At 33.6% G+C, this 27,629-nt stretch overlaps 1 protein-coding gene across 1 annotated transcript in view; it reads right to left on the bottom strand.

Moving 5' to 3' along the window:
* WDR72 (WD repeat domain 72) overlaps window positions 1-27,629 on the bottom strand; it is a gene marked incomplete at both ends in the record, with an annotated part of 110,060 nt that overhangs the window by 49,385 nt on the left and 33,046 nt on the right. Inside the window, 4 exons of the mRNA XM_084293161.1 lie at window positions 614-725; window positions 6,299-6,381; window positions 8,604-8,695; window positions 13,472-14,292. Of these exons, the coding sequence (XP_084149287.1) occupies window positions 614-725; window positions 6,299-6,381; window positions 8,604-8,695; window positions 13,472-14,292 (1,108 nt within the window). The remainder of the gene's footprint in view (window positions 1-613; window positions 726-6,298; window positions 6,382-8,603; window positions 8,696-13,471; window positions 14,293-27,629) is intronic.

Consider the following 27,629-nt stretch of genomic DNA (forward strand, 5'->3'; position numbering starts at 1 on the left):
AGCACCATTGTAAAGTTGCAAAGGGTAGGCTTCTTGTAAAATGAAATGATCTAATTGTAAAATGTATTTGATATCTCCTTGCAGAGAGGTTATTTCTAAAAGAAAAATAAAATATTCTATATTACATTACGAAGGTATAAAATTTAAGCAATTAATTTTTATTGCTGGATAAGACTGATGTCATAGAAAAGATACATTTGCAAAACTTTTTTTAATTATGATTTACTGATCCTATTTCAAGCACACTTCTTCCTTTATTTTCAGATTTATTTACGATACCAGAACAATTATATTTATAAGGGAAATCATACAAGCAAAAAAACTATCTGTTCTTCTTTAATGTTGTGAGATGATGAGAGAGTGTAGAAGTCCTTTAACTCCCTGACATACATCTGAAGAAGCAATAGGCTGATAGGGTCAAAAATAGGCCACTTGGCTTGTCTTACATGATAATAATGTATTATGAACTCATACTGCTAACTTCTGAGTACTAGAGAAAGTTCTCAGCTAAAAGAATATTCCAATAAATTTTGCACTTACATGGCAAGGTTTTTAATGTATTGCAAACCCATCTGCTTTGCCTCCTCAGACTTTGGCAGTGTCTGCAACTTACCATTTCCATTCTCTACTATGGCCAATGGTTGTCTGTAGACTGCTGTCTTTCTCAAGGTTTTCATAGTCCTTTGAACTTCTGCCAACAGCACCGCTTGCATTGCCTCAATAATCTGTCAAAAATGCAAATTATAATTGGATGATATTTTTATTTCAGTCATTTATCTAAGCACTTGTCCCTTTTAAGCAAATACCAGAAGATTTTAAGATGGTTGAGTAGATGCCATTAGAAAGTCAACATTTACCAATATCTTTCAGACAGTGATAATCATGTGGTTCTATATGCACAGAGTATTCATCAGATGTTGCTATCCAGTTAACAAATATTAATTGTGAATTGTGACTTGTTCACAAATTAAACATTAATTCTCCTTAATCTCCAAACTAGAATTGTTTGCCTACTATCTCTTTGATATCAAGGGGTCATGACAATATATGTCAGATAGGACAGGTGGTGATATCATCCAACAAAAAAATATCTTTATTTGCTTCTTTGTGTGCAATGATTCATGGGCTGAATAAGGACTTGGTGTTTTGACATTTTTAGAAATTTGGATGTCCAGTCTTCTCCAAAAAGCTTTCCAAATGTTTCATTGTTAGTGGCAATCTTCTATTTCTCCAGCTCAACTGTATTAATACTTCATTTTTATTTTTTTTTAAACACAAGAAGCAAAAGGTTCCACTGACTCCTCTTATCCAAAAGGAACAACTGCTGCAAATATGAACAGCCTATAAATGGCACTTGCAATACCTGTTACGTTAACACCACGTGTGTATTAAGACAGTGCTGTTTAGAAACTGCATGACAAGGTTATTATTTTTACTCATCTTTGCTTTAGTGGAGAAGCCCAAGGAGAACTTGGGAAATATTAAAACCTAAGACATGTGCATGTATAAAGCACATGGAGAACTTCCACAATGGACCTGAGCTTTTGTAGTTCCTACTCAGTCTATATTTCAATATGATGCAGAATGGTAGCATGTATACCTTTTTATTTGGTATGTCTATCAGAAAAGGGATACATCCCCCTTCCCCCCCCCCCCCCCCCCCCAAGCCCCATTAGGTAGTTATTCAACTCTTCTTCCTGAAGGACAGAGAAAATCTGAAGTTTCCAATACAGTGTACCCCACCTTAACATAAATATAAATTTAAGTTGCATATGAAAATAAATAAGTGAAATGTTTCAATTATAAACGCTCTTTATATAATGTTATATTAAAAACAGTATGTTAATAATTTAAATTAAATAGGAATTTAAGTCAATACACAGGTTTCCTCAAACTGCCTGGAGGAGAGAGATTTCATCTCACTAATCAAGTACAGTGAATTCGTGGGCTATCCTCAATCACATTTCTAGCTGCTCTTGTAAATTCAAATCATTAAGCAGAACAAAGGCTGTAGGTGTCCTTCATGACAAAATTCCTTATTACAGACAAGTGTACCCCAGTCAGGTTCATAGTGTGGAAGTTCACAGCAAATGAACACAGCTCTGCGTGTTGTGACACAGTGCAAACCATCTTGTTATAATAGCACTTGACTTTACAATGGAAACCAAAGGCATTTTCTGATTCCTCACATCGATAGAACCCTGAGCTTTGGGGATTACAGATCCTGACTTTATAGAGGACTCTTACAATGTATCTACAATAATTAAGAAAGAAAAAGAAGCCCAGAGACATTTTAATTGTCCTAGGAAAACTTCAGACCAAGAAAAAAAAAAAACAGGATTACACAAAAGAATTGTACACATTATCTATTTTTCTGATATACTAAGAACCTGTTGGTAATCTGAATATGATATTCATTGCTGTGTATGTGAGCTAGACAGCATTTATAATATGTCATTTCCTCTAACATCTTACAACAGAATTAAAAACAAACAAACAAAAAAAAACCTGTTGCAAATGGCACAGCATAATATTGTGCAGGCACCTGTATGTCTCTGCATGCTACTCATCTACTACTGTTGAATCCCTATTTCCACAGGGCTCAGTGTGGTTTCACATTTGGTTTTGTCCTCCTGGTGTTTTCCCCATCAGTTTATATACCTCATCTAACATTATCTCCAAGCTCAAAAATCCCCAGAAACTTTGCCCATTTTTAGCACAAAACACATTTACATGAGTACTTTTCATTTTCTTTGACATTTTCCAGTCTGTCTTCAGGATTCTTCTGACTTACATGTAAAACTGCTATCTTGTTGGCTAACACGTATTTTTGTTTGTTTTTGTTTTCCTTTTTCCTCATAATTGTGAAAATTTCTGAAAAAATCATCTACTTTTGAGCTGAGATTGTGAAATATGATAGAAATTATACTTCTTTTAAGGGTATACCTGACAAGGTATAAATACTCTATGTCCAACTACAAATAGAGATATTCAGTGGTGAAAGGTAATTGCTTGACCATCAGGACCTGCAGCACCAATATCTGAGAACAATTCAAACATAAGTGAACAAGAGCGGAAGCAAGCAGTATTGTTACATAAATACTAAGTTATATTGACTTTCATTTCTTCTCCTAATCAATTATTTCCAAGCATAACTATTCTTATAATGACTGGGTCTGATGAGAGAAGGCATCACCCCTGGTTATTGCTCAGGCCATAGCCTTTACGGTGTTAAGCCTTCTGGAATCTGACTCCCAGGAACCTGTATAACACAGGCACATCAGGGAGCAAAAAAAAAAATACAGATCAAAGCATCAGACTTGTAGCATCCAGCTTGCTTTCCTTTAATATAAAGAAATTGATAGCCAACCCAACTACAAGAACATATAGTCATATGGAGCAGGGGGAGTATAAATTAAATTAATTATCAGTGGCATGGCTATGGAGAGGATCCACTATCAGGGGAATTGTTTAGACCCTAATAATGAGGTAAGTTGTCTTCAGGTAGAGTCAAACACAGTAAAAACAAATGCTTCCATAGTTTTTAAGGGAAATTACTGTAAACATGAGTAGCATAAGTAAAAAGGTACTTGCTCATCTGTGCTACTGTTAGCAATGGCCTTAACAGGAAGTGGTCTATGGCTTGAAAGTAAAATTCTCTGTAATATGCCTCAGATTTATCCCATCTTATTTTAGGTATTAACTGAAAGGAAGTAATTGATGTGACAATAATATAGGTGTACTGCAGAAATCTACAGAAAGATGAAGATGTACAGAGATGATTCATTCCTCCAAAAATATGAACAGTCCCTCCACAGTTTCTATCTTTTCCCAGTGGTGAAAGAGGAGGCTAAAGCAACCACAGTCCTCATGCAAATGTTTATGTCAAAGGTCTAAATATGGCGTCAGCAGTTTTCCTAAGGGAAGACTGTGCAGAGTAGCTAACTAATTATCGACGATACAGGTTTTCTTGTAGAGAAAAGGAATACAGTAAGATCAGGAAGATAGAGGAGGACTTCCAAACCAGAACCTAAATGTTATACACTGAAGCTATATAAACTGTTTTTCTGATGGTGGTCCTGAATTAATACAGTTCTAACATGGTCTTACTACTTGGGACAGTTTCAAGATTAGAACTGACTTATGTCCAGGTAGCTCAGAACTAAAACAGATGCATGACTCCCTACTGATTGTGAAGACATTAGTAGTTAATGGGACAAAGCTCAGACATTTCAATATGGATGTGTCACACTACAGATTCCACTTGCTGTCATACATAAAACAGAGACAAACTGCTGAATCCCCATAAACTGATTGGTGCCAAACAAGTCTGATAGACTGCTTGCATATTGCCATGTAATAAAATCCTTGACCACATATACAAAGGTTGGAGACAGCATTTTTTTTAGTGGAACTACTGACCTATAAAAGATCCGTGCAAAACTTACTGTTTTGATCCTGATTTCCTTTGCCGAGATTAGCACTGAAAATGGCTAAAGGCTATTTTTTTCCATAGCAAAGGCTATGGAAACATGGTCGTTTACTATGTCTTACAAAATGTTCAGCTCGTGGAATAAGGCACATTGTAGGAAGAAGCTTACTTGGTCTATAAACATTTTTATGAAGTGATAAAGGACTTCAATCTTCAGGGAAGTCAACCTAACAAGAAGTAGCTTCACTCAATGAGATTGGAAAATATCTTAGAGCAGAAGAGAAGGAAGCAAATTATTTCATATTGTATTATTCTTGAAATGACTGAATAAAGGAATAGGAAGGACACATTTCAATCTCTATTATTTGAATAATAAGGAGCTAGGAAGAGCAAAGGAATATTTATCAAAGAAATCTTCCTAGTGGAAAAAAGGATGCTTATATCTCCCAGAATCAACATCAAAACACTTCAGTTGCATTACAGTTTGATGTGTTTTTTTAATTTTTTTATTTTTATTTTGCACTCTTTCAGCCACAAAGGTTTCATAAAGCTGAAATAATGTAAGAGTACAGTAAATAAAATTAAAATACAACTAAACGTCTATTATAGAGGAACAGTTTATTTTAAGTATAGTGTAAGAACAGTCATTATTTCATCATGTTAAATGTTTCTGGGCAAGCAATTATTTCTATATATGTGTATCTCTGGAAAGGCCAAAACACTTCAGTAATTTCTGGGTGAGGTGAGAGTGTGGCAAAAAGCAGCAGTATTTCACCCAAAAGAACAGGAGAATGAATGAAGATGACCTTTTCTTTAAAATCAACCGGTGAAATAAATCCTGTAAAAATATTTTAAAAATACGTGCATTTTTAAAGTTTAAAACAAAAAGACCTCCCTTGGCCCTTAAACTTCAATAAGTCAGTTAGTCAGTAAAGTCATGATCAATCATTTGCTGCAAGTTCTTTCAGTTTCCTTGTTTGCACAGAATCTGTTGTAGTACTGTAAGGAGATGAGGAATCAATAAATGGCAAATCCTTTGGGTCATGTCTGAGAGTCAGTATCCTCCATAAAAGACGTTAAAAAAAAAAAGAAAAAACTTTTAAAAAGTAGAGTAACTAGCGATGCTGGGAGAGAACATACATGACTGTTTAATCAGTCTGTTCAGGATTTACAGTTTGGCCATGAATCTGTGTTTGTATAAAGAAATCAGTAAGAGAGCCATCCTACTATCAATAAAACTATCATTTTATATAAATGTGGGTGGCTGAATACCCACCCCTATTGCCAAAGTCACAAATGGCTTTGAATGTTATGGCATTTACAGCAGTTTGGCTGCAAACAGGAAAAAAAATGCACTACAAAGCTGGTTAAAGATCATTGCAAACCTGAGTCTAAATAACATTAGAATTTGTGTAGGATTGATAGGATGGTATTTGCAGTACTTCACAATTTCAGTGTCTTAAGATCTTTTCAGATGAAAGTTATGAGGTAGCTTATTCCACACACTAATCTCCTTCGGTAGATAAGGCCATTATCATTGCATAAACTTATCAGTCACTAAATTCAATAGAAAATATAAAAACATGCTGCAAATTCTAGAAAACATCACGAAGCATACTTGGTGATTATTCATTCAAACTTTAGGACAATTACCTTCTCATATTTGAGCATGCGCATTAAGGCTTTATAAATAGCATACCCCATATCAAAGTAATCTGATTTTTAAAGATATGAATGGCATGATTTGTATATAATATTTTCCTTAAATTGGTAACTATGGTATCACATGACAGATTCCAAGTACTAAACTACAGTCAACGTCACTTAAAGATTAGATTGTTGCTATTAACACAGCCTATTACCTACCTTTATAGATTGGTCACTCCAACAACAAATGAGTTTCAGCAGTGAAACTCTCCTAAAGTCAGGGGAATGGTGTTTACTTGTTTCTGAAAAACACATACAGAACTTATGAACTGACAGTACACATATAAATACAGAAATACAAAGATGTTAAACATTTTTAACTCCAACATCTGAAAAAGAATAATTTCTCAGAACGTTTCAATCTAATGACATAAGCACAAGGCACCCATATCACATTGTCATCTGAACTACTTACAGTTTTCCAAAATCAGATTAGTCCTTTTTTTTTTTACAGTTGTCTGCTTATTTGCAAAGACCAAAAAAAATACTGAAAGTATTCTGATCATACAATGCAGTCGTCCACTGAGATGATCGAGTCCTGCCATGAAGACTGGAGCTTGAAAGAATTGCACGGGTATACGTATACTGAAAAGTCAATTGTATTCACTAGTGTAGTCTGAAGAGGATCGTATGCTATTCAGTAAATGGTTTTGTGAAATAGTTATGTTTGTCAGTATCTAATTAAATATTTAAACATATGTATATACATGCAGGTATGATCAAAAAGAAAAGTGAAAAAGAAAGGAAAATAAAATGAGAGCATGTGATATTATTTTATGGTTAGATGGGATAAGGGCAAGCACTACATTCTTTACCTCTGGTAGCTGACGTAACGTACCATATTATACAAAATGTAAAGGCTAATACAAAAATATAAAAAGCATTGACAAAATAAGGCAAAACTGATCATATGAAGGTAAACTTCTTTCATTCTCACATTTTAATTTGAATTTTGAAATTTGTTCATACATCAGGATGATGAATTTTTGATGAATTTTTATTTTTTTTTCTTTTTCTGACACAGCAAAACTTGCAAAATTGCCAAGTTGAAGGTTGATAGATTTTTTGTTTGTTTTGTTGGCCAGCAGATATGGTAAAAACATTTTATAAGTATAGGTAATTAGTGCCAAATTTTCAAATGCTATATCCTCTGATTAATGATATGGCATTGGGACCAGATTATGAATTTTTTACTCAATTAACATTCTACCTTTGAAACAGAATTTACTTCATTTCAATGATTTCAACTGAATACAAATTTAAGTATGGCCTGACTTCATTGCAATAAAAGATAGTGTTATTTTTCTCTCATGTTCTGTCTGTCAATCCAAGTCTCTGTCACTGTAAAGATTATTTCAAACACAGTGCTCTCTCCCTTCCCCTCCCCCCCCAAACAAAGCAATATTTATTTGAATTGGCAGCTTCTATTGTTCTTACTAACCTAGATAAGAGCTAACCTGAAGCTTCTCCATTCTAAACATAAATGGTCATTTAGCAAGCATCTCCCATAATCAAAAAGAGAACAGCAAATATGGTACCTTATCCAACCTTATTGTCTGTTCTCATGCAAATATATTTCAGTTTAATGTCCATATATATGCAAAATGATCCTGTTCTAATTTGACTTTATTCCCATCTCTTTTTACAAGTGTAAATATATACAGAAACTCCCAAAAGGTCAGCAGAATTAAGATTTAACATTGCCCAGTGTGTCCTTGATGCTAAAGTGGTCATTCCTAAAATGTCTGTGTGATGCACAAGCTGATTTTAGATGGGGATTTTAAGGTTTATTTAAATACCAGGGAAAAAAGTTTTAACTTGAAAAAGTTCATTTTATCTGTCTAGACAGGACTTAACTCATAACAGGAACACTATAATTTGTTAAGGTAATGTATAATGTCAAATATCCATATTCTTTCCTCTACTCTTTGGTTCATTACATGCTATAAAAACAAGTTTAAAGTCACTTGCAAGCCAAGACTGGTGAACGATTGCCTATGGGACATTAACATGAAGAGATTCTGCACTAAGCCAAAAGTCTAAGTTTGGCATTACCGAACAGTCAACACAACTCTTGTATTGCTAAGGCAACAGTTTGCTTGAAGGGTTGTATGTATTGTAGGGTGGGCATGTAACGATGTTGAGAGAGATGGGGGAAGGGGAAAACAACAGCGTTTATATTATTACGTTTCTATTTTTCAGATTGCTAGAAGATATCTTTAGAAACTCAGCCAAATGTTCTGCCATCACACAACGCATATCTTTGTATTATTTAATGTGCTTTTGCATGTAAAAGTGATATTCACATTAAAAAACATATTAAACCAGTCAATCCAGACCTCCTCAAAGTTAAAGAATATAAATAGTTTTTTCATTATTGAAATTAAATGATATATTTTAGTAATTAAATGCATGCAAAACACAACACCAAAAAAAGCTAATATTGTCATTCTTCAACACTTACTGCTTGATAACTCTCCATAAAAACTGGAAAACGAAGACATGGCCGCTTCCATATTTCTCCATTTGTCATGTACAGATTCTGATCGATGTGAACTAAAATAATATGGAAGTGTTAAATAAAACCTGAACATATTTACAAAAACCTTATGTCTGTTTTAAGATAGATATTCACAATCACTGTAGCTATTACTATCAGTCAACCACAAATTAGTTTATCCTCAGATGACCTGCACACTTTTGCCCTCAACTTGCTATTGAAACAGTCACATGTACACAAGTCTGAGTATCGTCCATATGCAGAAATTTCATGTTTAGCCAAAACTTCTTCCAGTTAACTCTTACATTATTTTATACAAGCAAATTCATGTGAGAAGAATTTCATCAAAATACTATTTTCACCAAGTACCTGAGCTTTTTTTCTATTACATAGGATAAAAGTCCAAGAGTGACAGCTTTAATTTTTACAGGTTTTCACCTTTTCACAGTTCTAAATATTCACTTGGAATATAGTTGTAATACTTGGGATTTTGATAAAGAGCTACAATTTAGGGGACATGTTTGTATACCTATTAGTATCTAGGAGAACCCTTCAGTACTTGTCTCTGACTAATTCAGGAACCATAACCCTTGAAGACAAAGAATATGGGTGGAAAGGAAGTAGAAAACCCCCTAAACCCTTGTGCTATTTTAAACTATTTCTTTCAAATGCTTTGCTATAGTGACCCTGAATTTGTGTGTCATTTAAAAATAATATATTTCACCTTTCAAATTCACTACAACCAACAATCAGTCATAATATTTTGAAAGCTTTACAATACTAAGCAATTCTCAAAATTGAGAGCTTGAGCACTTTGAGGTACAGACACAAAACTCAAAATGCAGCAGAACAAAAGTTATTTGAAGATCTGTTAGCTTTTTCCTGTTTCTGTTCCACTTTTATAACCTGACATTTTACTACAATTTCCTCTATTATCACAGCATTGGTCAAGTTGAAAAAAAAAAAAAAGCAGATTCAAAAATATTTTTATGAATAATAGCTAATAGACTCAGTCCCAAGTCAAGTTTTTCCAAAGTCATTTTTTTCATACTTCATTCTTTTTTTTTTTTTTTTTTTTTGTGTGTGTGTATCAGGTAGCTAACAGTTCACATACAAACTATATCCTGAAACTTATTGATCCAAATCATTACCTGAAAATGTATGAGTTTGTCAACCAAGTGTTTTTCACTAGGGAGTGATGAGCTGCTAAAGACATGGTTTATGCAGAAACATACATGTATATATGCTGACAAGGACATGTATCTGCTCAAAATGAGAATACCAGACTCATCCAAGAATACCCAAAAGTGTATGTACTGACTGAATTCATTTTCCAGTTCTCATTCTTCATATTAAAAATGTATTTTATTTAACAACAACAACAAATCCTTTCACTCTCCTGTAATAGCAAAATTATCAGATATGCCAAAGAACAGGGATTTAAACTTTATTATTTCCTTCCCCAGATAAGGGCCATAGCTAACAATAAAATAATTCTCCCTACAGTCCAAAGAATATGTTATTGCAAGAATATGTTATAAGCAAATAAGTGGTCTACCATAAAAAGAAGAAAGCTGTAATCCCCGAATTATCAAACCAGTAGCTAGACACCAGTCTACATTGACAGAAATAAACATGCAATCTATTCTCTTTCATGAAATTAGGCAGGAATTTCCATTTCAGCTGCATACATATTAAGCAAGAATCTTGGTCACTGGATAATCTATTCAAGTGTTTAAGTTTAAAAGATTCTATTTTCTTGTTTGCACTAGTGTGCTAATAGAAAGTAAACTTTCACAGGAAGGAAAGAGTTGTAACTCTCAAAAGGAGATTACTGAAAAAGTAAAAGGATCCTACTAAAATGAGATTAAAATGTGTTTTGTTTTGTTTTGTTTTTCTTTTCTTTTGTATTAGTAACTGAATTAGTAAAAATTGTTTGTACCTCAGTAATAATTAGTAGACCAGCACTCTTACAAGCTATAAAAGCAGTCTTACTAATTCCTTCAGCAAATGCTGCAGCAAATTGGAATTCAATATATGCTTTTTCCCTTGGGCATGCAGTAGTTTCAGCTAAATCAACTGCTCAAGCAGGTGTGCCTACATGCTGTACTTTTAGAAATCAGACTATATAAAACTGTATTTGCTCAGCTTCTTTCAAACTTTTAATTAGGAAAAAGTGCATTATTTTAACAGCTTGCCAAAACAAAACTCATTCCAACCCCCAAAACAAAGTGAATAATGTATAAAGAATAAGGACAAGTCATATAGGAAGATGAAAAAAAAAAATTAACATAGGTTGTGATAATTTTCTCAAACGTAAATTATTTGTGAGAAGAATAAGTGAAGCAAATACTAAATCACAAAAACATGGTAAATAAATGGTCATGTTCACACTAGGCATACTACTAGGCATAAAAAAAAAAAGGAAACTTCACGGGAAAAGGGCTTTCTAGGTGGAAAGAGATACATTTACATACACATTACTGATTTTAAGGTTATACAGAATTTATAGATACATTTAGATAGTAAATTCAGATAGCAGAACTATGCCTTTAATACTCAGACACAACGATAACATTATTGCATTAAAGTAGATAGTGTCTTTTTTTTTTTTTTTTTTCCTAAGCCTACCAACTTTGGAATCATTAAAACAAACAACAAACTAATTTTTGAAGAATTAAATTCATTTCCTTGACTCTAATATGCTTCTTCTACAAAGACAGATTATTTTTTCTTTAAATAACCTCTTGTGTGTGTGTGTATGAGACAGAAAAACAATCTTGTCGTCTTTACTCACACAACTTTGATTTGCTGTCAAAGGGATGATTCTTTACTGTAGTGGGGCATCATTTGCACATTACAGCCGTTAGGAAAATGTACAAAGTTCTTTACATACTTCATCTGTTATCTTTGTTTATTAGGGAAAAAAGGGAATTATTACTCACACGTCTAACATTCCAAAACAGTTCTTGGAATGTAGCAGGGAGAATAAGGTCTGAACAGAAAACCATTATGAGAAAAAAAAAATGTCACCAGAGGTATAGAGGGAAAAGGCCCAGGTTACTCTAATATCTCTAAGGTCTCCGTTAATTCAGCAGATACAGTCTAGTACTGATCAAATTCCCTATTAAAGAACACTATCTTTCAACAAGTAAAATCAGGAAAAAAAAAAAAAGACTTGTGTTACCTCTATCTGGACTCATAGTACATGGTATTGCTGTGTAGGAACTCAGGGGAGCTTAACAGCAACCAACCAATCAACCTCCTCCCCCCCCCCAAAAAAAAAAAAAAAAAAAAAGAATTAAATGGATACAACTCAAGAGCTCTTATTCAGATGACTCCATAAGGAGGTAACAGCCCATATGAGAGCATCACAAATGGCACCAAACTGAAACTTAGTCACAAGACAGCTGTAAATAAGAATACTATTCAGCTCTTAAAAAAAAGACACAATCCATACCAAACCATGTCAAAATCCTAACTAAAGCATTTCACAGTCATTGAATATAAACTAATGTTTTTTTAAACTGAAATTTATGACAATTTTTTGTATTTTGTACAATAAGAAAATCACTTATTTCTACAGGTGACACTTGCTTTTATGGCTTTACCTTCCCTAGAGAAAGTTTAAAATTGTACGATAGTGTTTTCACAAAATAAACTATGTATTTTTTCTATTCAACTTCAATAATTTTATGGGTGAGATTCTCCAAAGCTAGAATTTGTCAGGAAAAATATATTATTTTAGTATGTTCCTAACTGAATACATTGTCTCTACCAACAGAGTACTGTAAGACACAATGTAGGCATAACATTTTCTTGCATAAAAAAGATTTCATGTTCAAGCTGGAATCTTGGAAGTGTCCTTTAATATAAGAACTTGTGTTGAATATGCACCAGTAGACAATGCAATAAGCAGGAAAAGTAACTGAGAAATCCATGTTTGTCCTGCAGGATGTTGTATACCTACTGAGGTATCCTGAATATCCAGAGCCTTGTGGAAGATGCACAGTTCTTTGCTGCACCAGGATCAGTATTTTTTGTTCCCCTCCTTACCTCTAGGTCATAGTGTCAACACTGAATTTCATTGTCCCTAAAATACTAAATATGGACCAACATTGGTTTGCTGAATGAAAACAGTCTGGACAATATCCATTGGCTGACTAGTGAGCCTTATTTGGATGGGTCAAATAATAATGAGCATACTATTTCTCAAAATGTGGAAAAAGTGTTTAGTTGATAAATTTGTTTTAAGTAACAAATGTTATTTGGGATGGTTCTTATAACATAAGGGCTGATAAAGTATTCATTCCTTCTAGCTGCCATTATTACTCTGTGTGTGTTACTTTAGATAACATAACAAGTAGAGATTGTTGCCTCTCATGTTTTATTTATCTGTGGAGGTAGGGGTTTCGTGGTAAAGGAAGTATATTGCTTATAGGGAATGGAAGTTAAAACAGCACAAATGTGTTAATACGTCTCCAAATGTGCTTGAAGAGACCTCATTATTCTCCTTACTTTAAGTAGTGAGGAAAATAGTTCTCTGGAAAGATAGGGTGTGAAGTTGGATAATTCAAATTTTTGTTCAGTTGAAAAGTTTCTTACGTCATTTTATTCGTCAGCTGTAAAGATACTTAACTTTTACCTGTTCTTTCATTGAAAAGACATCCTATAAAAAAAATCTCTACAGGAAGAATGCAAATTACACTGAATACGTCCATATTTAAGAACAAAATCAGCCATGTCATTCTCTCCTCCTCCCCTCCCTTTTCTTTCAAAGTACTTTAAAAAAAAAAAAAAAAAAAAAAAAAAAAAAAAAAAAGGGTTCTTACCTTTCAATTTCACTTGTATCTGCTGAAGGCATGTTAATTATCCTGTTGATTAAAGCTATTCTGTTAAATAAGAAAAGAACTGTTTCCGATCCCTTTGCTCCATAAGCATTATTCACTGGTTCTTCCTTTGTTTCATTTTGTCCTTCAGTTGCAGCAAGGTACTTGTTTGATAAATCAAACACTCTCTTTGAAAACAAGTTACTCAATGTGTGTTCTTCTAGCACACCACAATCAGTACACTTCCATCCCGGCAACATCAGTGATATGTGACTTTCATTTGACAGAAGTCCAAAAGAAACTGGACACTGGAGTCGTAATATATCTAGGTGTCTTACACAAAGATTGTCTATTTCTTCATCTACACCCCAGGGTAAGAGACATGACAAAAGCAGTTTAGCTGTATCTGTGGCGATGTCCACATCAATGTTTCCTGATGACTGCATTCTAATCTTTCTTGAACTCTTCATTTTTTTCTGTCTTTTTATGCCACCACTTTCTTCCAAAGATCTAACTGCATTAGTATCCCCACTGACTTGGTTTGCACAAACAGCATCTACTTGCCCATCAACTGTTGATATGGAACCAGCAGTTTTATTTCTTCTTAATGTCAGTGCCCTTTTCTCAGTAGTACTTTTGGCTCTTTCTATAGTGTCAAGGTTGTGGAATGAATTTGATGACTTTAATCCACAGAGTTGAGATGACAGCAGAAGTTCCACAAGTTTTTCCAGATCAAATAAGAGAATATGAAAGTTTGCACTGTTCCATTTTGTCTTAACTGGTAAAACAGTAAAGGGCTGTCGAATGAGGCTGTTATCCATTATCTGAAAGAAAAAATAAACGTCCAAAGACAAATCCATAATATTTTGTAATTTTATAGAGTTGCATAGAGTTGCATATAGAATAGGCTAAATCCATTAACTCCATTAAGTCTAACTTAATCATATTTATTCACTTCTTACTTAGGAAAAAGATTTTCCTTCTACATCATTTCATATATGCAAAGGGACATGTACTTAAACACTGCAACCCCAATTCCCCAACATCTTTTAAAGTAAAAATATTCTAATAAATTTTCATTGTAGAGAAGAAACTGTTTTTTTTTTTTTTTTTTTTTTTTTTTGGTCTGAGACACATTTCAGATGAGTTTCCAGGAAAACAACTACTTTCTTTCATAGGAATCATTGTGCCTCACTACCAAGGTGCACTCTTCTGAAGTTACTGGAAGGACCATCAAATGTTAAAGTCAAATTATGAGATGGTGACATCTAATATCAGAAACCTGCTCTATCTATTAAAGAAGCATCTTTTACCTTCAGGGAAAAAACAGACATGAGTATAAATTCCATTTTGATTCTTTTGCCCGTTTCTTTAAGCAGTTACGGCTTGTATGCTTTTATTGTCCTGCACAAGCCTATACTCTCAGCACTGTGTTCATTCCAGTTATTTCATGTCTACAAGCAAGCATGTACAAGCAGAAAGATAGAGAAGCAAATTTTCAGCCCAGTGATGCTTCTGCAAAGAGCCATCATAGCACCATGCTCCTTATCACAGGTGATGCAGGATTTTCTGGATCTTTGTTTTGTGATAGTCAGAAATATTATGCTAATGCAAATGAAGAACTGTTTCTGCTGAGCATGTGAGCTGAATCTTAAAAGACACTATCAACAAATATTAGTAAAAATGAGGTGACAGCTGGATTTAATTTGAATGATTAATGATTGTTGATTAACTCATCTTTCTCAAGAGTAGTTTTACCTAACTGCTTTTGCATTGCTAACAAGTTTTATAAGATTAACTATTCATAAACTGTTAATATTTTAGTTACAAATAACACAAGTGCAATTTTAACCGTGTTTACAAGCAATTTGACTACTTAGTTTTGGATAATAAAAAATTTGCCCTTCTGTTATTTAGGGAATGATGTTACCACCAGGTGAAGATAGACTCTAAATATACAATCTTATTTAAAGATCTCTATGGGAAGGCATAAGTAAGAGATTATAACAGCTTGTTCAGGTTTCCTTTCTATCCCTTTCCTTTAATGTATATATTATAACATTTATATATTGCTGTTTTTCAGCACTAGGATTATTTTAATCTTTATATTTACTGATACATAGGGAGAATCCAATGGAATGCAAACAGTGGAATTCATAAGCTAGTTTTAACATTAATAGAAAGTATTCTTAGGCTTTGAACTTTCTTCTTTGTTCTATACATTTATATTTGGTTGACTAGCATTTAGAAGCCTTTAGAAAAATCGCCATACAAACAAAAGAAAATACTATGACAATGTCAATCTGTTGAGGCATTTGGTGATGTTACTGGGTGCAAGGCCACAATAAATGTTTATTGGCAATATGAAAGCTTATTGACATTGATCCTAAAAGCATCTACAAAGTTACCTTAGCTCTCTGCCATAGGCATTTAATTCCATTGAAAGAAGGTGGATATCTAAAGCTTCAGACATAAAACACTATTTAGAAATATGGACAAGCTATTCACTGTAACATAAGATGACAGAAAATGGAAGGAAACCCATAAAACTAACTATGAACTGGAGAACAGGGAATAGCATTTGATGATGGTTATTGAAAAGTAGATTAAATTATTTACATTCTGTACTGTCTTTCCTGAAATTCCAGAAGTATTTTACAAAAATAAGTTTTACTATATACAGATAAGTATCAGAACTATCATTTTTAAAAGAACATATGAAGAATTTAATAACTTGGCTTCAAGAAGTGGGCTAATAGGAGTTGCAATAACAAAGCATGACCTGTCTCTGAACCACATGGTCCAGCTTTGGGGTCTCCCTGTTGCCAACACACAGGTCTCTGTAATAAGATACTTTTTTTTTTCTGACAATTTTTGCTTGATGCAATTTCATATATCATGGGATCTTTCAAACCCAAATTAGTTGATCTGATAATACTGTGTATACCCAAATATCAAGCCATTCAAGCCTTAGCATTCTCCCAATGAATTTCAAATTTTCATGTCAAAAAAAGGATTCATCTAATAATACAAAGGTTTCCTTCAGTTCTGCAGGTTAAATGACCAGAGGCGTCTTTTTCTGATTTACCATTGTTAATTTTAAATTTTATTGTAGGCACGGCCTACCTTCTGATTCCACATTGGCATCTCTTTCCTGACCACCAATGTTCATCTACTTTCATTATTTAGCTGAGCAATTAGGAAGATTATTTATTAAAAAAAAAAAACTTCTGAAAGTTGTTACAGGGAAAAAGCCTTTCTTGGCTTCAATAACTTGATCCACATTTTAAAAGCTGAACTTTGTCCTTTTTGTCATTATCCAGATGTATGAATCTAAAATAACTATAAATGCTAAGGCACACCACCGCACTTTAGTTGTAAGAATTAGCTGAATTTGCTACCACTTTTTTTTGTGCATCACTAGCAATAAGTTTAAGAACAATTCACTCTGAAGGAGATCTATGCCAGTCAAGAAAGTAAATTTTAGAAAAAGAAAAACATGTTTTTGTAAGGTCTAAAAACTGTCACTAAAAACGTTCTCATTGTCATGATGTACCTAACACTTTTTTTTTTTTTTTTACGTTGGAAACTGGGAAGTCGGAAGCACTTTATTTTATTGTGTCTTTATACATTATTACCAAATTAATACCACCACCAGCCATTTAAGTTAAAATATTGGCTAGTTCCTAACAAAACTGATAAATTCTCATAAAGCTTTTGAAACCATCACAACCTAATTTAAACAAATTCTGAAGTAAAATAGTGTTTGTTCCCCTCTCCAAACCAAACAAAAACCCTGTTAGATGCTGAAGTTTAGTAAAGAGGTGAGACTTCCCTTGTTCAAAAACACAGCCATGTTGATGACATTCCTGCTAACAATTGGAGTTCAGAGCATTTGCTGCTTGGAGTAATCTGTATTCACTGATAATGCTCCATTTGAAGCCTTCACCTGTGAGCTTTAAAGAAGCTTGGCTACAGACCAAAATTATATCCAGAGACTCATCATCTCTGGTTGAATGACAGCTTTCTATATGTAGAAAAGAAAGGATTCAAAGAAAGGCCATGCTATATGCCATGCATGGCAACTATGACTTCTCTAGGGGCCATCTAGGGAGCTATTAAAGGTATTGGAGCCAGGACAAGACACGAGCCAACTTTGCAGGATTTCTTCTAACATGGAATCCTTTCCTTTCCATAACTTAGAAGACTGCTCTTTTACTTCCCTCTTTACAAATCTTTACAAAACCACATTAGCAGCCCAGAAAACATTTTCCCTTGTTTATGAGTAGTGGGAGGTAGGGGGCTACCCTTATCATAACACTGATCTATGTGTGGGCTATCTTTAACATATTTAAGACATAGACACTACGTAAAATTTTAAAGGGAAGTAGAATTCAAGTGTTATTTTATCTAGCTGCCTTCTCATCTCTAAAAGCATTTTTCCACTGGGATACAACTTAATCTAGGAACACTATTCCATGTAAAATACACACTTCCATTAGCTGGCAAGGATTCCTGTATTTTTTCAGCTCCTCATGTATATGTGCTATTTCTGCACTCCAGCTTTCTTTACCAGATGCACTCTCTTGTTGGCTTTGTGCTAAAAATAGTTTTGACAAGAATGGTCTTGACATTTATTTTACATAAAAGAAATAAAGTGGCAAGATCATGTGGTGGACTCTAGAAGGAAAACCAGACTCAAAGTATACTTAGAGAGCACTTTAAAACTACTAAAAAGAAATAGCTCAGTTCTCACAGTGTGGGTAGTATCAACTTCTACACAAAAACGTGTCCAAAACTATTAAAAGGGATTCTTACAGAGTTTGGGTTTCCTTTATCCATTGTACACTTTGGGATTAAAAAAAAAAGAATAAAAAAGCCACAGAAGAGCCTGCAATATGAATTATGGTATATAAAGCATAAATGTGAGCCACCAATTCCAATCTGTAAGGTTTTTGCTTTATTTGTTTTTAAATTATGCAACATTCAGGGAGTTAAAATTCTGCTCATTTAAGCTTTCTCTTGTGAGAGTAGGTTCTAGAAAATGTTAGGCTGAAATGAACAACTTATTCTCAGGATAAATTTTTCTTAGGATAAATTTCAGTTAGATTTTTTTTTTTTTGGGGGGGGGGGGTGGCAATGAGCATCACTGAAGTATTGAGAAAGCAGTCTAAAATTCTTAAACTGTGCTATGGGTGATTTTGAGGCCTGGGGAAGGGGGTGGTAGCAGCTGGGAAGGGGATTTTCTGTTAGTGTCCTGCAGTTTTTTTTTAAGCAGATTTAAACTTCACTGTTTTGACAATCATTAAAATATAGTCTTAATAGACCACTTAATCATAGACCCAATAAAACACGGCATTTATTCCATAATAAAAGTTTGTAAGCATGACTTTCACTTTTAAAGAGTAAATAATCCATTATTAAATATACTTATTAAAAAGAAATCTAGTTTATCAGTTAAATACCAGCATCCTTGTGTGTCTGCTTAAGTGCATTCAATTAAGACAATCTGTGAAAAATGCGAAAAAAGTACACACACTTCACCCTTTCACAAATATTATTAAGCAAAAAAATGTTTTTAAAACCACTCTTATAGTCTAAATTGCTTTAGATGATAATTTCTGAAATAGCACAAAATGTTTGAGACTATGACTGGATGTATTTTAATGAAATTAACAGTTTTTTTTTCTCTGTAATCTGACCTTGAGTTACACTACAAAGACAACAGAAATTTTAAATAGCTTTTACATATTTCATTTACTCCCGTTTACTGTTTACAACCTCTGTGGCAATCAATAGCATTGACAATAAGTAGGATTATTATTTTATAAACTAACATGTGACAAAACTCAGCTACCAAAAAGAAAAGGAGGGTGGGGCAGTAGAATTTGCCAACTAAAATTTTTTTGCAGGTGAAAAATTTTCTGCATCTTGATTATACCTGTTACTGGGATATCAATAGAAGTTCAGAACTCCTAACTTTTCTTGGAATCATGTCCCATCATTGGTCTGCCTCTAGGCTCATAAAAAAATAAGCATGTCTCACAGCTGCTTGTAAAAATCTGTCTGTTACTCCTACCCTATGTTTCAAATTTTTGGTTCATGGATCTGGAAGAACTGTTTTGACTGAAGGATGGCTACCACGCCCAGTTGTCTTAAATAACTGCTTGTATTGCCAGTGACAGCTCTATTCTATTCTCCATGATGTTTTTGACCTTGATGGTGGGTAGCAAGTTTTGTTGTTGTTTTGTTTGTTTGTTTTTAAATATTAATATGGAATACCTTAGTAAGTGGCTTTACCTGACTAGACTTTTTAACCTTTTAAATGAAAATAGTAACATTACATAATACATGTAAGGAACAGTTATGTTTCAGGGACATATTTGCAGGTGCAATCTAACAGTTTTGCAAAATAGAAAAATTGTAATTGTCTCAAAAATACAAATACATAAACAATGCACAAAATGGCTGGCACAGTGTAAATTAAAGCATTAAATTCATTTCTAAATCCTCTGAGCCCTGGGCTGCTGGAGATGGTAGTCGATAGTAGTAAAAAAATTGCCTCCTTGAAATGTGCTTGGTGGACAGCAGCTTGATGATTGGCAGCACAAATAGAAGACAAACAAGAAAGCCTTCAATCTGCAGCTGATGCACAGGAAGAACATGGGGAGCTGAGTTTACAATAGAGAAAACATTACCAAGCTAATGGCACAGGCAATCATTTGACCACCATGCATCTCTGATAGCAGCAGGGCATCCATTTCCAGTTAAGTGTTAGAGTACCTTTTTGCTTTCTCTGACCACTGCAGGGGTAAAACAACCTAGTGCGTGAAACCCACTGACTGGTAATAAATTACTATATTGGATACTTTTTGTTTTCTTTCAGCAATGACTTTACTGTGTATTCCTGCTATCATTACCAATTAAAGTGGAGATTGCTTTAGCAAGCTATATCTAACTGTATATCAGTCCCTATGCTCCAATTGCTTTAGCAAGTATCACAGGGTCAAGAGGCTCCTTTGACCTTTATCAGCTAAGTCTCTCTGACCACTCACTATTTGAAGCAATCTCAGCTGAACAGATGGACACTTTTGCAGATTCTATAAAGCTTAGAATATAAAGATAAATGAAATTGTGTTTGGGGCTTCAACCTGGTTTATGAACATAAAATATTGCTGCCAAGTTCCACAAAAATCTCAGATTTCAAACAGCACATCTTAAATCTGCACTACAAATACATGTACAAGTCCTCTTTATTGACTAGGAAAATATACTTTTCAGATTCAACTTCTACAGATAAAACTAAAAGCTTGGTACAACTGAACTTACTAGTTATGACAAAGTTACTTCAAATTTTGAAAGATTAATTATTTTATTAATTTAAAGGGCAAGAAGAAAATTTAATCCAGGCTTTTACTATGACAGTCAGAATTAGTGTAGTACAAAGCGCATGTTCAAACAGATCATACAGTGGAGAAATACTAGAATAGTTAGATACTACAGAGCATTCGGATAGGGCTTGGACCTCGATTGCAAATTTCCCTGAACTTACATGTTTGAAAAAACCTTACTCTTTAAATTACTGCACCAAAATTTCAGTCAGACAGTATCAAAAGAGAAAGCATCAAATTTCATGGTGATGCTTGAAGAACTGGTAATAGATATAAATGTGGTCTTGCCATATTTATGCATTTGTAATTGAAAAATAATCATCAATAATATCGAATACACAATGAGTGTTATACAGTCTTAATAAGATATACTGTTGAAAATTTCCTAAATTGTGTGAAACCATGGCATATTCTTCTTAAAACATGTCTCAGTTTTCAGAAAAATAAATCCAAGAGGTAAAGTTTTTATCTGAATCTTTTGGCAAAGCATCATTGATGTTTTATAGGAATACTAGCTTAAAACATTTTCTAGTTCTTTGTTCTATCACCATGTTAATTGTATCAGCTATTCACAATAGGCTTACAATAAGCCCTCTGTCATTTGCAAATACACAGCTATCTCATTTCACTCTCTTGCTCTGCTGAAATGAACAATTTAGGATACGGGCAAAAATGCATTTGGTTAAAAAATAGTTACAGACTATAGGTATACAATTGAAATAGATCTTAAGTACATGTTATCTTTAAAAATTCGCACAGGGCTAAAGAATTCAAGTCATCAGTTGCACATTCATCTCTACATAGTAGACTAACCCAATACAACTCTTACAGAAAATCCATCCACACTCCCACATCTATCCTGCCTGTTTCTTAAGGATCACTTGATTTTAGGGAGCATGTGAACAATTTATCACTAAAAGTATCTATAGCCTTCCAAAGCAGGCAAAGACAGGTCAGGCCTACCCACCCCAAAACAATGCTGATGTTATGCATAGGATGAGCACTATACAGAGTAAACATGACTATAATGAGGTCATTCTTATCACTTAACTTCAGACAGTTCAGTTAGTAATAGTCACAGGACAGACAGTATTCTCTTGAGGTGGGCATTCAGCACTTTCTCATGTTCATTTACTATTTTTAATACCTTTAACAATGTCTCTTCTATGTAACATTTGTATTATAGAAAAAATCCAAATGAACTGGGGAACTCCATTCACCTCAAAATAAAATCTGTCTACGTAGACAGTCTCTGCACCATGAAAAGCAGAGATGGAAGGGAAGTATAAAGTGTTTTTAAATGAAGTCTTATTAATTTATATACTAAATATATGTATATTATGTCTACATCCTAACATATTAAGATATCTTGAATGTAGAAGTAAATTCCATAACCAAAAATTATTAATCTTTAGAAACATGCAGGACTCAGAGACGGGCAATAGCCAAAACTTTTTCTAGCCTTACCCAGCTCTTAGAAAATCTGTAAAATGGAAAATCTGCCATTTTTCCTAGATCAGCTGGACAAACAATGCCACAGTAATCCACAAAGTACAGAGTTGATTCATGGATATGGGAATTATACTGAACAATTTACTGGAAGAATGAATATCCAAATATCTGTGAGAATAATGCTGGAAAGAGATACTGCCAACATGACCACAGAAGAAGGCTAACAGCATGGGAATATAACTTTGTTCCAAGAAGAACTGATGTATATAAAAAATTAAGTTACCAACACATGGCTGTTTGGTGACTCCAGCTGAAATAATGCATTTGCCCTGGCCTGCTCTGATTGTGAATTTTCCATATGGGATTGTAAGAAACCCATTCATATAATTTAGAAGTACATAGAAAGTACACAATTGAATTCTAAGAAAGTGACCTTCTCCTAAACAAGCAAACAGGAAATTATGGGATTAAATCCTTAGATACTATAATGTAGTCTAGCACAGAAAATGCCGTCCTTAAAAACTCATGAATCTGCAGGCTGGACTTTCTTCAGCTCCTGTATCATTAATTGCATTTTCTAGGATATGTCAGAACAACAGCAATATCTCTGTACCTATAGCTTTCATGCCATTCTTTCTTTGAGTTGTTTAATCTTACAAAAGGCAGTAGTACTGCATAGGTTTCCAAGAGGACAGTATTTCCAAATAAATGTTCAGACGTATCTGGTTGGCTAAATCATCTTTCTCAGAATTAATTGCAAGAGCCAAACCTGACCAGCAGACCAAATTCAGGTTTGAGTAGGAAATTTAAGCACATGTAGGAAAAACACATCAGAAGGAAATATAAGCATTGTGTTTTTTTGTTTGTTTTTCTTTTGCTTTGTTGTTGATAGTGTTTTTTAATTGATCTGCAATTCAGTCCTTTATTTCTGCCTTATTTAAAGGAAGCAAGAGATTTAATGTTTTTAGAAGAATGCTGGCAGATAACAAGTCTTTCTTCTGCAAAGTAAATTTGGGTGTTGGTTTCAGGAGAAACCATTCTGCAAGCCCTGCATGTTCCATAATTTCATTTAAGCTGCCAATGTATTTCTGACAAAGCTACCATTCTGTTTTGAATGGGCATAGGTACACACCTCAGCACAGATCTGAATGCCTGTTGGTACTTTTCTTCACTAAAATACCACTAATCAAATTATACTTAAAAGGCCAGGAATCTAATGTTTAAAACAGAAAATACTTGTTGCCACAAGTGCAAAGACTCCACCGTTCTTTTGTCATTAATTGTGAATAATCCTCAAGAACTCCACTGTGGAACATCAAAACATAAAGGTTACAAAGATGATTTAATTTACTATAATTTCAGAATTATAATAAGGTAAAGCACTTACAAGGAAAAACTAGGTCAATCTACAGATGAAGTTGCATCTTAGGGACTTATAAAGGGTAAAGGTAAAATAAAAGATTTAGAACTGTATAGGACTTTACATACAGAACTAAAAGAAACAATCAATGGAGAATAAGATAAAGGGAATAGCACTTCAATAGGGTAGAAACCGAACACAGGACATACAACCCCCCCCAAAAAAAAACAAAAAGAGAAAAAAATTGCTACAGCTTCCAAGGGATAGAGAAGGGAATTGCAGCATGGCAACCGAAGTACATGGAAAGATGAGAAGGACAAAGACAGCAATGGCTAGCTTAGCTTCAGTAAATGGTCCTTCAGTGTGAAATACTTTACAAGAGCTACAGATGTTGAACTGCTTCTAGTAGAACCTTATAGCACTTCTGTAGCTTTAGCACAGGGTCCAATTAGATTTCTAGACAAAGAAAACAAACATATTAAGTATAATACTTCACCTTCAGTATAATAGCAGAGAAAAACTTGTAGAAGTATATAAGTACTGTGCTTTTTTTGAAACAAAACTTTAAAGATTATTCACAGATTTTAGTCAACCTGTGTTGCTTACTATCCACATTTGTAAGAGTAAAATATTTTACAATATCACGATGGCAGCCTTTTCTTTTCTTTTCTTTTCTTTTCTTTTCTTTTCTTTTCTTTTCTTTTCTTTTCTTTTCTTTTCTTTTCTTTTCTTTTCTTTTCTTTTCTTTAAGTAATCAATAGAGAAAACACTAAAATCAACAACTTATTGATTGGGTTGACAAATTTGGAAAACTGCAGTAACTTTCAGCAAAGCCAGCATGGGGTCCAAGCTATCAACCTCTCTCAGGATCATGATGCCCTTTGACTGTCACCTATTTAATCTCAGAACTCCAAAGTGATTCCTTCACTGTAGTTATGTTGCCACATTGGTCCCTTGACAAAATACATAATTGTGTCTTTCTCAATAAATGTGGTACTGAAGTACATTGCATTTGGGTTATGGGAAATCTATATATAGATCTTTGTTTCTTTTCTTATTTTACTACTACATTTAAATAATATACTACTAAATACAATTTCTAAACACCAATCCCTAAACAAGAAAAAGAAATACATTGGCAGAACAACAAAAGTTGTTCTTTAAAGAGAAACATTCGTCTTTTTATTTTGATTTGGCCTTAGTAGTCCGTTTCTTACAAATAATGAAAGTTTGTAACTGCATAGTACTGCTATAAATATCACTAAACAAAATAAATAAAAGGTCTTTAATGTACCGTGCTTCTGATCTCATATTTGAAAAGTATTGGTTGGTATTTGTGCTTCGAATTCATTTCCACTATTCTATCAGTTTCCCCATTGGTAAGACTTAATTTGTAGTTATTTTCCAGTTTTCCAATAACAATTTTCAATTGCATCCATTATTTTACTAAAAGTAATGTCTGCTGTTGTCCTACAGTGCACTTATTTGCCTTTTGCTTCTGTACAATATTACAACACAAAGTAGGGTTTTTAATTTATTACTTCTGTACATTCTATTGTGTATTTCTTCAGTTTTAAGCAATTATAAAAATATGAACTTGACTACTACAGAAGAAATACCTCTGTTTCAGAGGCATCATACATATATTTTGATAAGAGCAAAGTATGTATGCTATTAAGTGAATAAGGAGTTCCTTAGTACAAATATTAGGTAAAATGTTTTAAATGCATTTTAAGAGTGCCATAGTATTTGTTAATTAACTACTCTAGTTATACTTATTTCTAATAATTACATAAATCAAATTACTCTTTACAGATCTTGTACACTTCAATATTTTTGACTGTCTGCAACATTCTTTAACGCTGTGTTATAGCTCAGTGCTCAAAGATCAGTATTTTAAGAAATAGTGAAGTGAAATATATAAAACAAAAACTCCTATAAATGCTCATATGTAGATAAATCTATTTCATCCCTTCATCATTGTCTTGCTCATCTTACCTACACAGATATGAAGAGAATATTAAAAGTTTCCCTTTTCTAGTCTAGCTCTGCAGTAGTATAATTCAAAAAACCAAGGGCCAACATGGATCATTTAGTTTAGCAATTACTGTACAAATTTTAGAAGCTCTTCTTCCTCCAGCATCTTTATCTAAAGGAAGCTCTAATCATATGGAAAGTGCACTAAAAATCTAAGAGTATTGAAAACACAGATTTACATCTAAATTATTGAAACTGAGAAGCTGAGAAATTTTCTAATATTTTATATTTGTGAAATGTCAAGGAAAAAATTCCCAAACATCTAGCTTGTGCATCAATTAAATCTTAATTTAATCTTCAGTACTGAAGCATTTATAAATATATATATACACACACACACACACATTTAAAAAACAGCTTTTTACACAGCTTTGATAGCAAATGTAGTTATGATTTAAAGATATGATGAGAGCTAGTTCCATACAAACACCAGGAGCACACAATCTAGTATGTAGCCTATTGTAATTAAGACCAGTGATTCAATACCTATTGCTACTGGCCAGGTATCATAGCAACCTTGTGTCACTGAATACTGCTGGAAAACTGTTCAGCACCAGCAAGACTATGCTTCAGGAAAATCTACAATGGCACTACAGATTGTCAACATCTGTGGGGGTTGTTACAGGAAGAACAACAAAGAAACCTGCTTTTTAAAACAAACAAGGAAACAAAAAAAAAACAAAAAACAAACAAACAAAAAAACACGATAGCACAGAAGCAGTACAAAAAAGGAAAAGAGATACAGAGGAAGGAAAGACTTTGTCATTAGTTACATAACTTATGCACCCACATCCTAATACTCATCCACATAAGCTAGAGTTGAAATAATGCTGTGTTACCACATTGCTTACGTACATCCACAAAATACTTTCTGATTATTATTCTTCTTAAACACATGCATCATTTATCACTAATATTAATCTGAAAATAAAGCAGACACTTAAAAATATTTAAACCTCCACAAATGAACTCTAGGTAGTCTTGTGTAAATCTGGGGAAGAAAAAAAAAAAAAAAAAGAAAAAAGAAAAAACAGGTTACTATGAACAAGAACCCAATATTGATTTTTCTGCGGTGCAGTAAAGCATCTCCATTCTATTTGGCTGCTGTCAAAGCCACTCTTTAACAGCTGGAGTCAAATTGCACTATTTACAGCAAGAGCCCTTGTCAAGTGGACCATAAGTATTCTAACAATACACTATTCAAATGGCACTTTGCCACACAAATTGCCGACTTGATGAATACCCTATGTCAATGACTAAGGCCAATATAAAAGTTTCATTTTTATGAGAGGTTTTACATTCACATATTAAGTAAAGCTTTCTTGAAGAACTATTAAACTATATATTCCAGGTCTTTTGACACGGAAAATAATTAAAATCTGTTTAAATATATCAAGGGTATTTGACAACATTAATATGGATCTTGTGTTAACTGCATTTGTCACACTCATCTGTTATTGGTACTCCCACTGGCACGTGCAGCACAATAAAAGAATTAAAATGGTCAAAACACCATGAAATCAAAGCATTCTGCTTTTGTATGTGTGATTTACATGATGACAAATGTTTTGAAAGAAAGGCTTTGAAGCTGGAATGTTATGTGAGAATATTATTCTTCTTAGGAAGAAAGAAAAACCATCGTCTTGCAGATGTTATTTTGTCTTAAATATAATATTTAATGACAAAACAATATAATAAAAAATACTGAATCTTGCTTGTGAGCTTCATGTTGATCATTGTACAAAATAAGATTTGCTTACAAGCGTAATATTGACAAGGACAGAAGAGCCTCCTCATTTTTTCTGTTTCATGTCTTCTGAAACTGAATTCAGAAACAAGCTAAAGTTGATTTATATACATATACACACACACACAAAATCAGTCTTATCAATAATTTAACATGTTAACTTTCTATTACACA

The sequence above is a fragment of the Netta rufina genome (assembly GCF_964035555.1).
Source record: "Netta rufina genome assembly, chromosome: 11".
NCBI classification, from domain to species: Eukaryota; Metazoa; Chordata; class Aves; order Anseriformes; family Anatidae; genus Netta; species Netta rufina.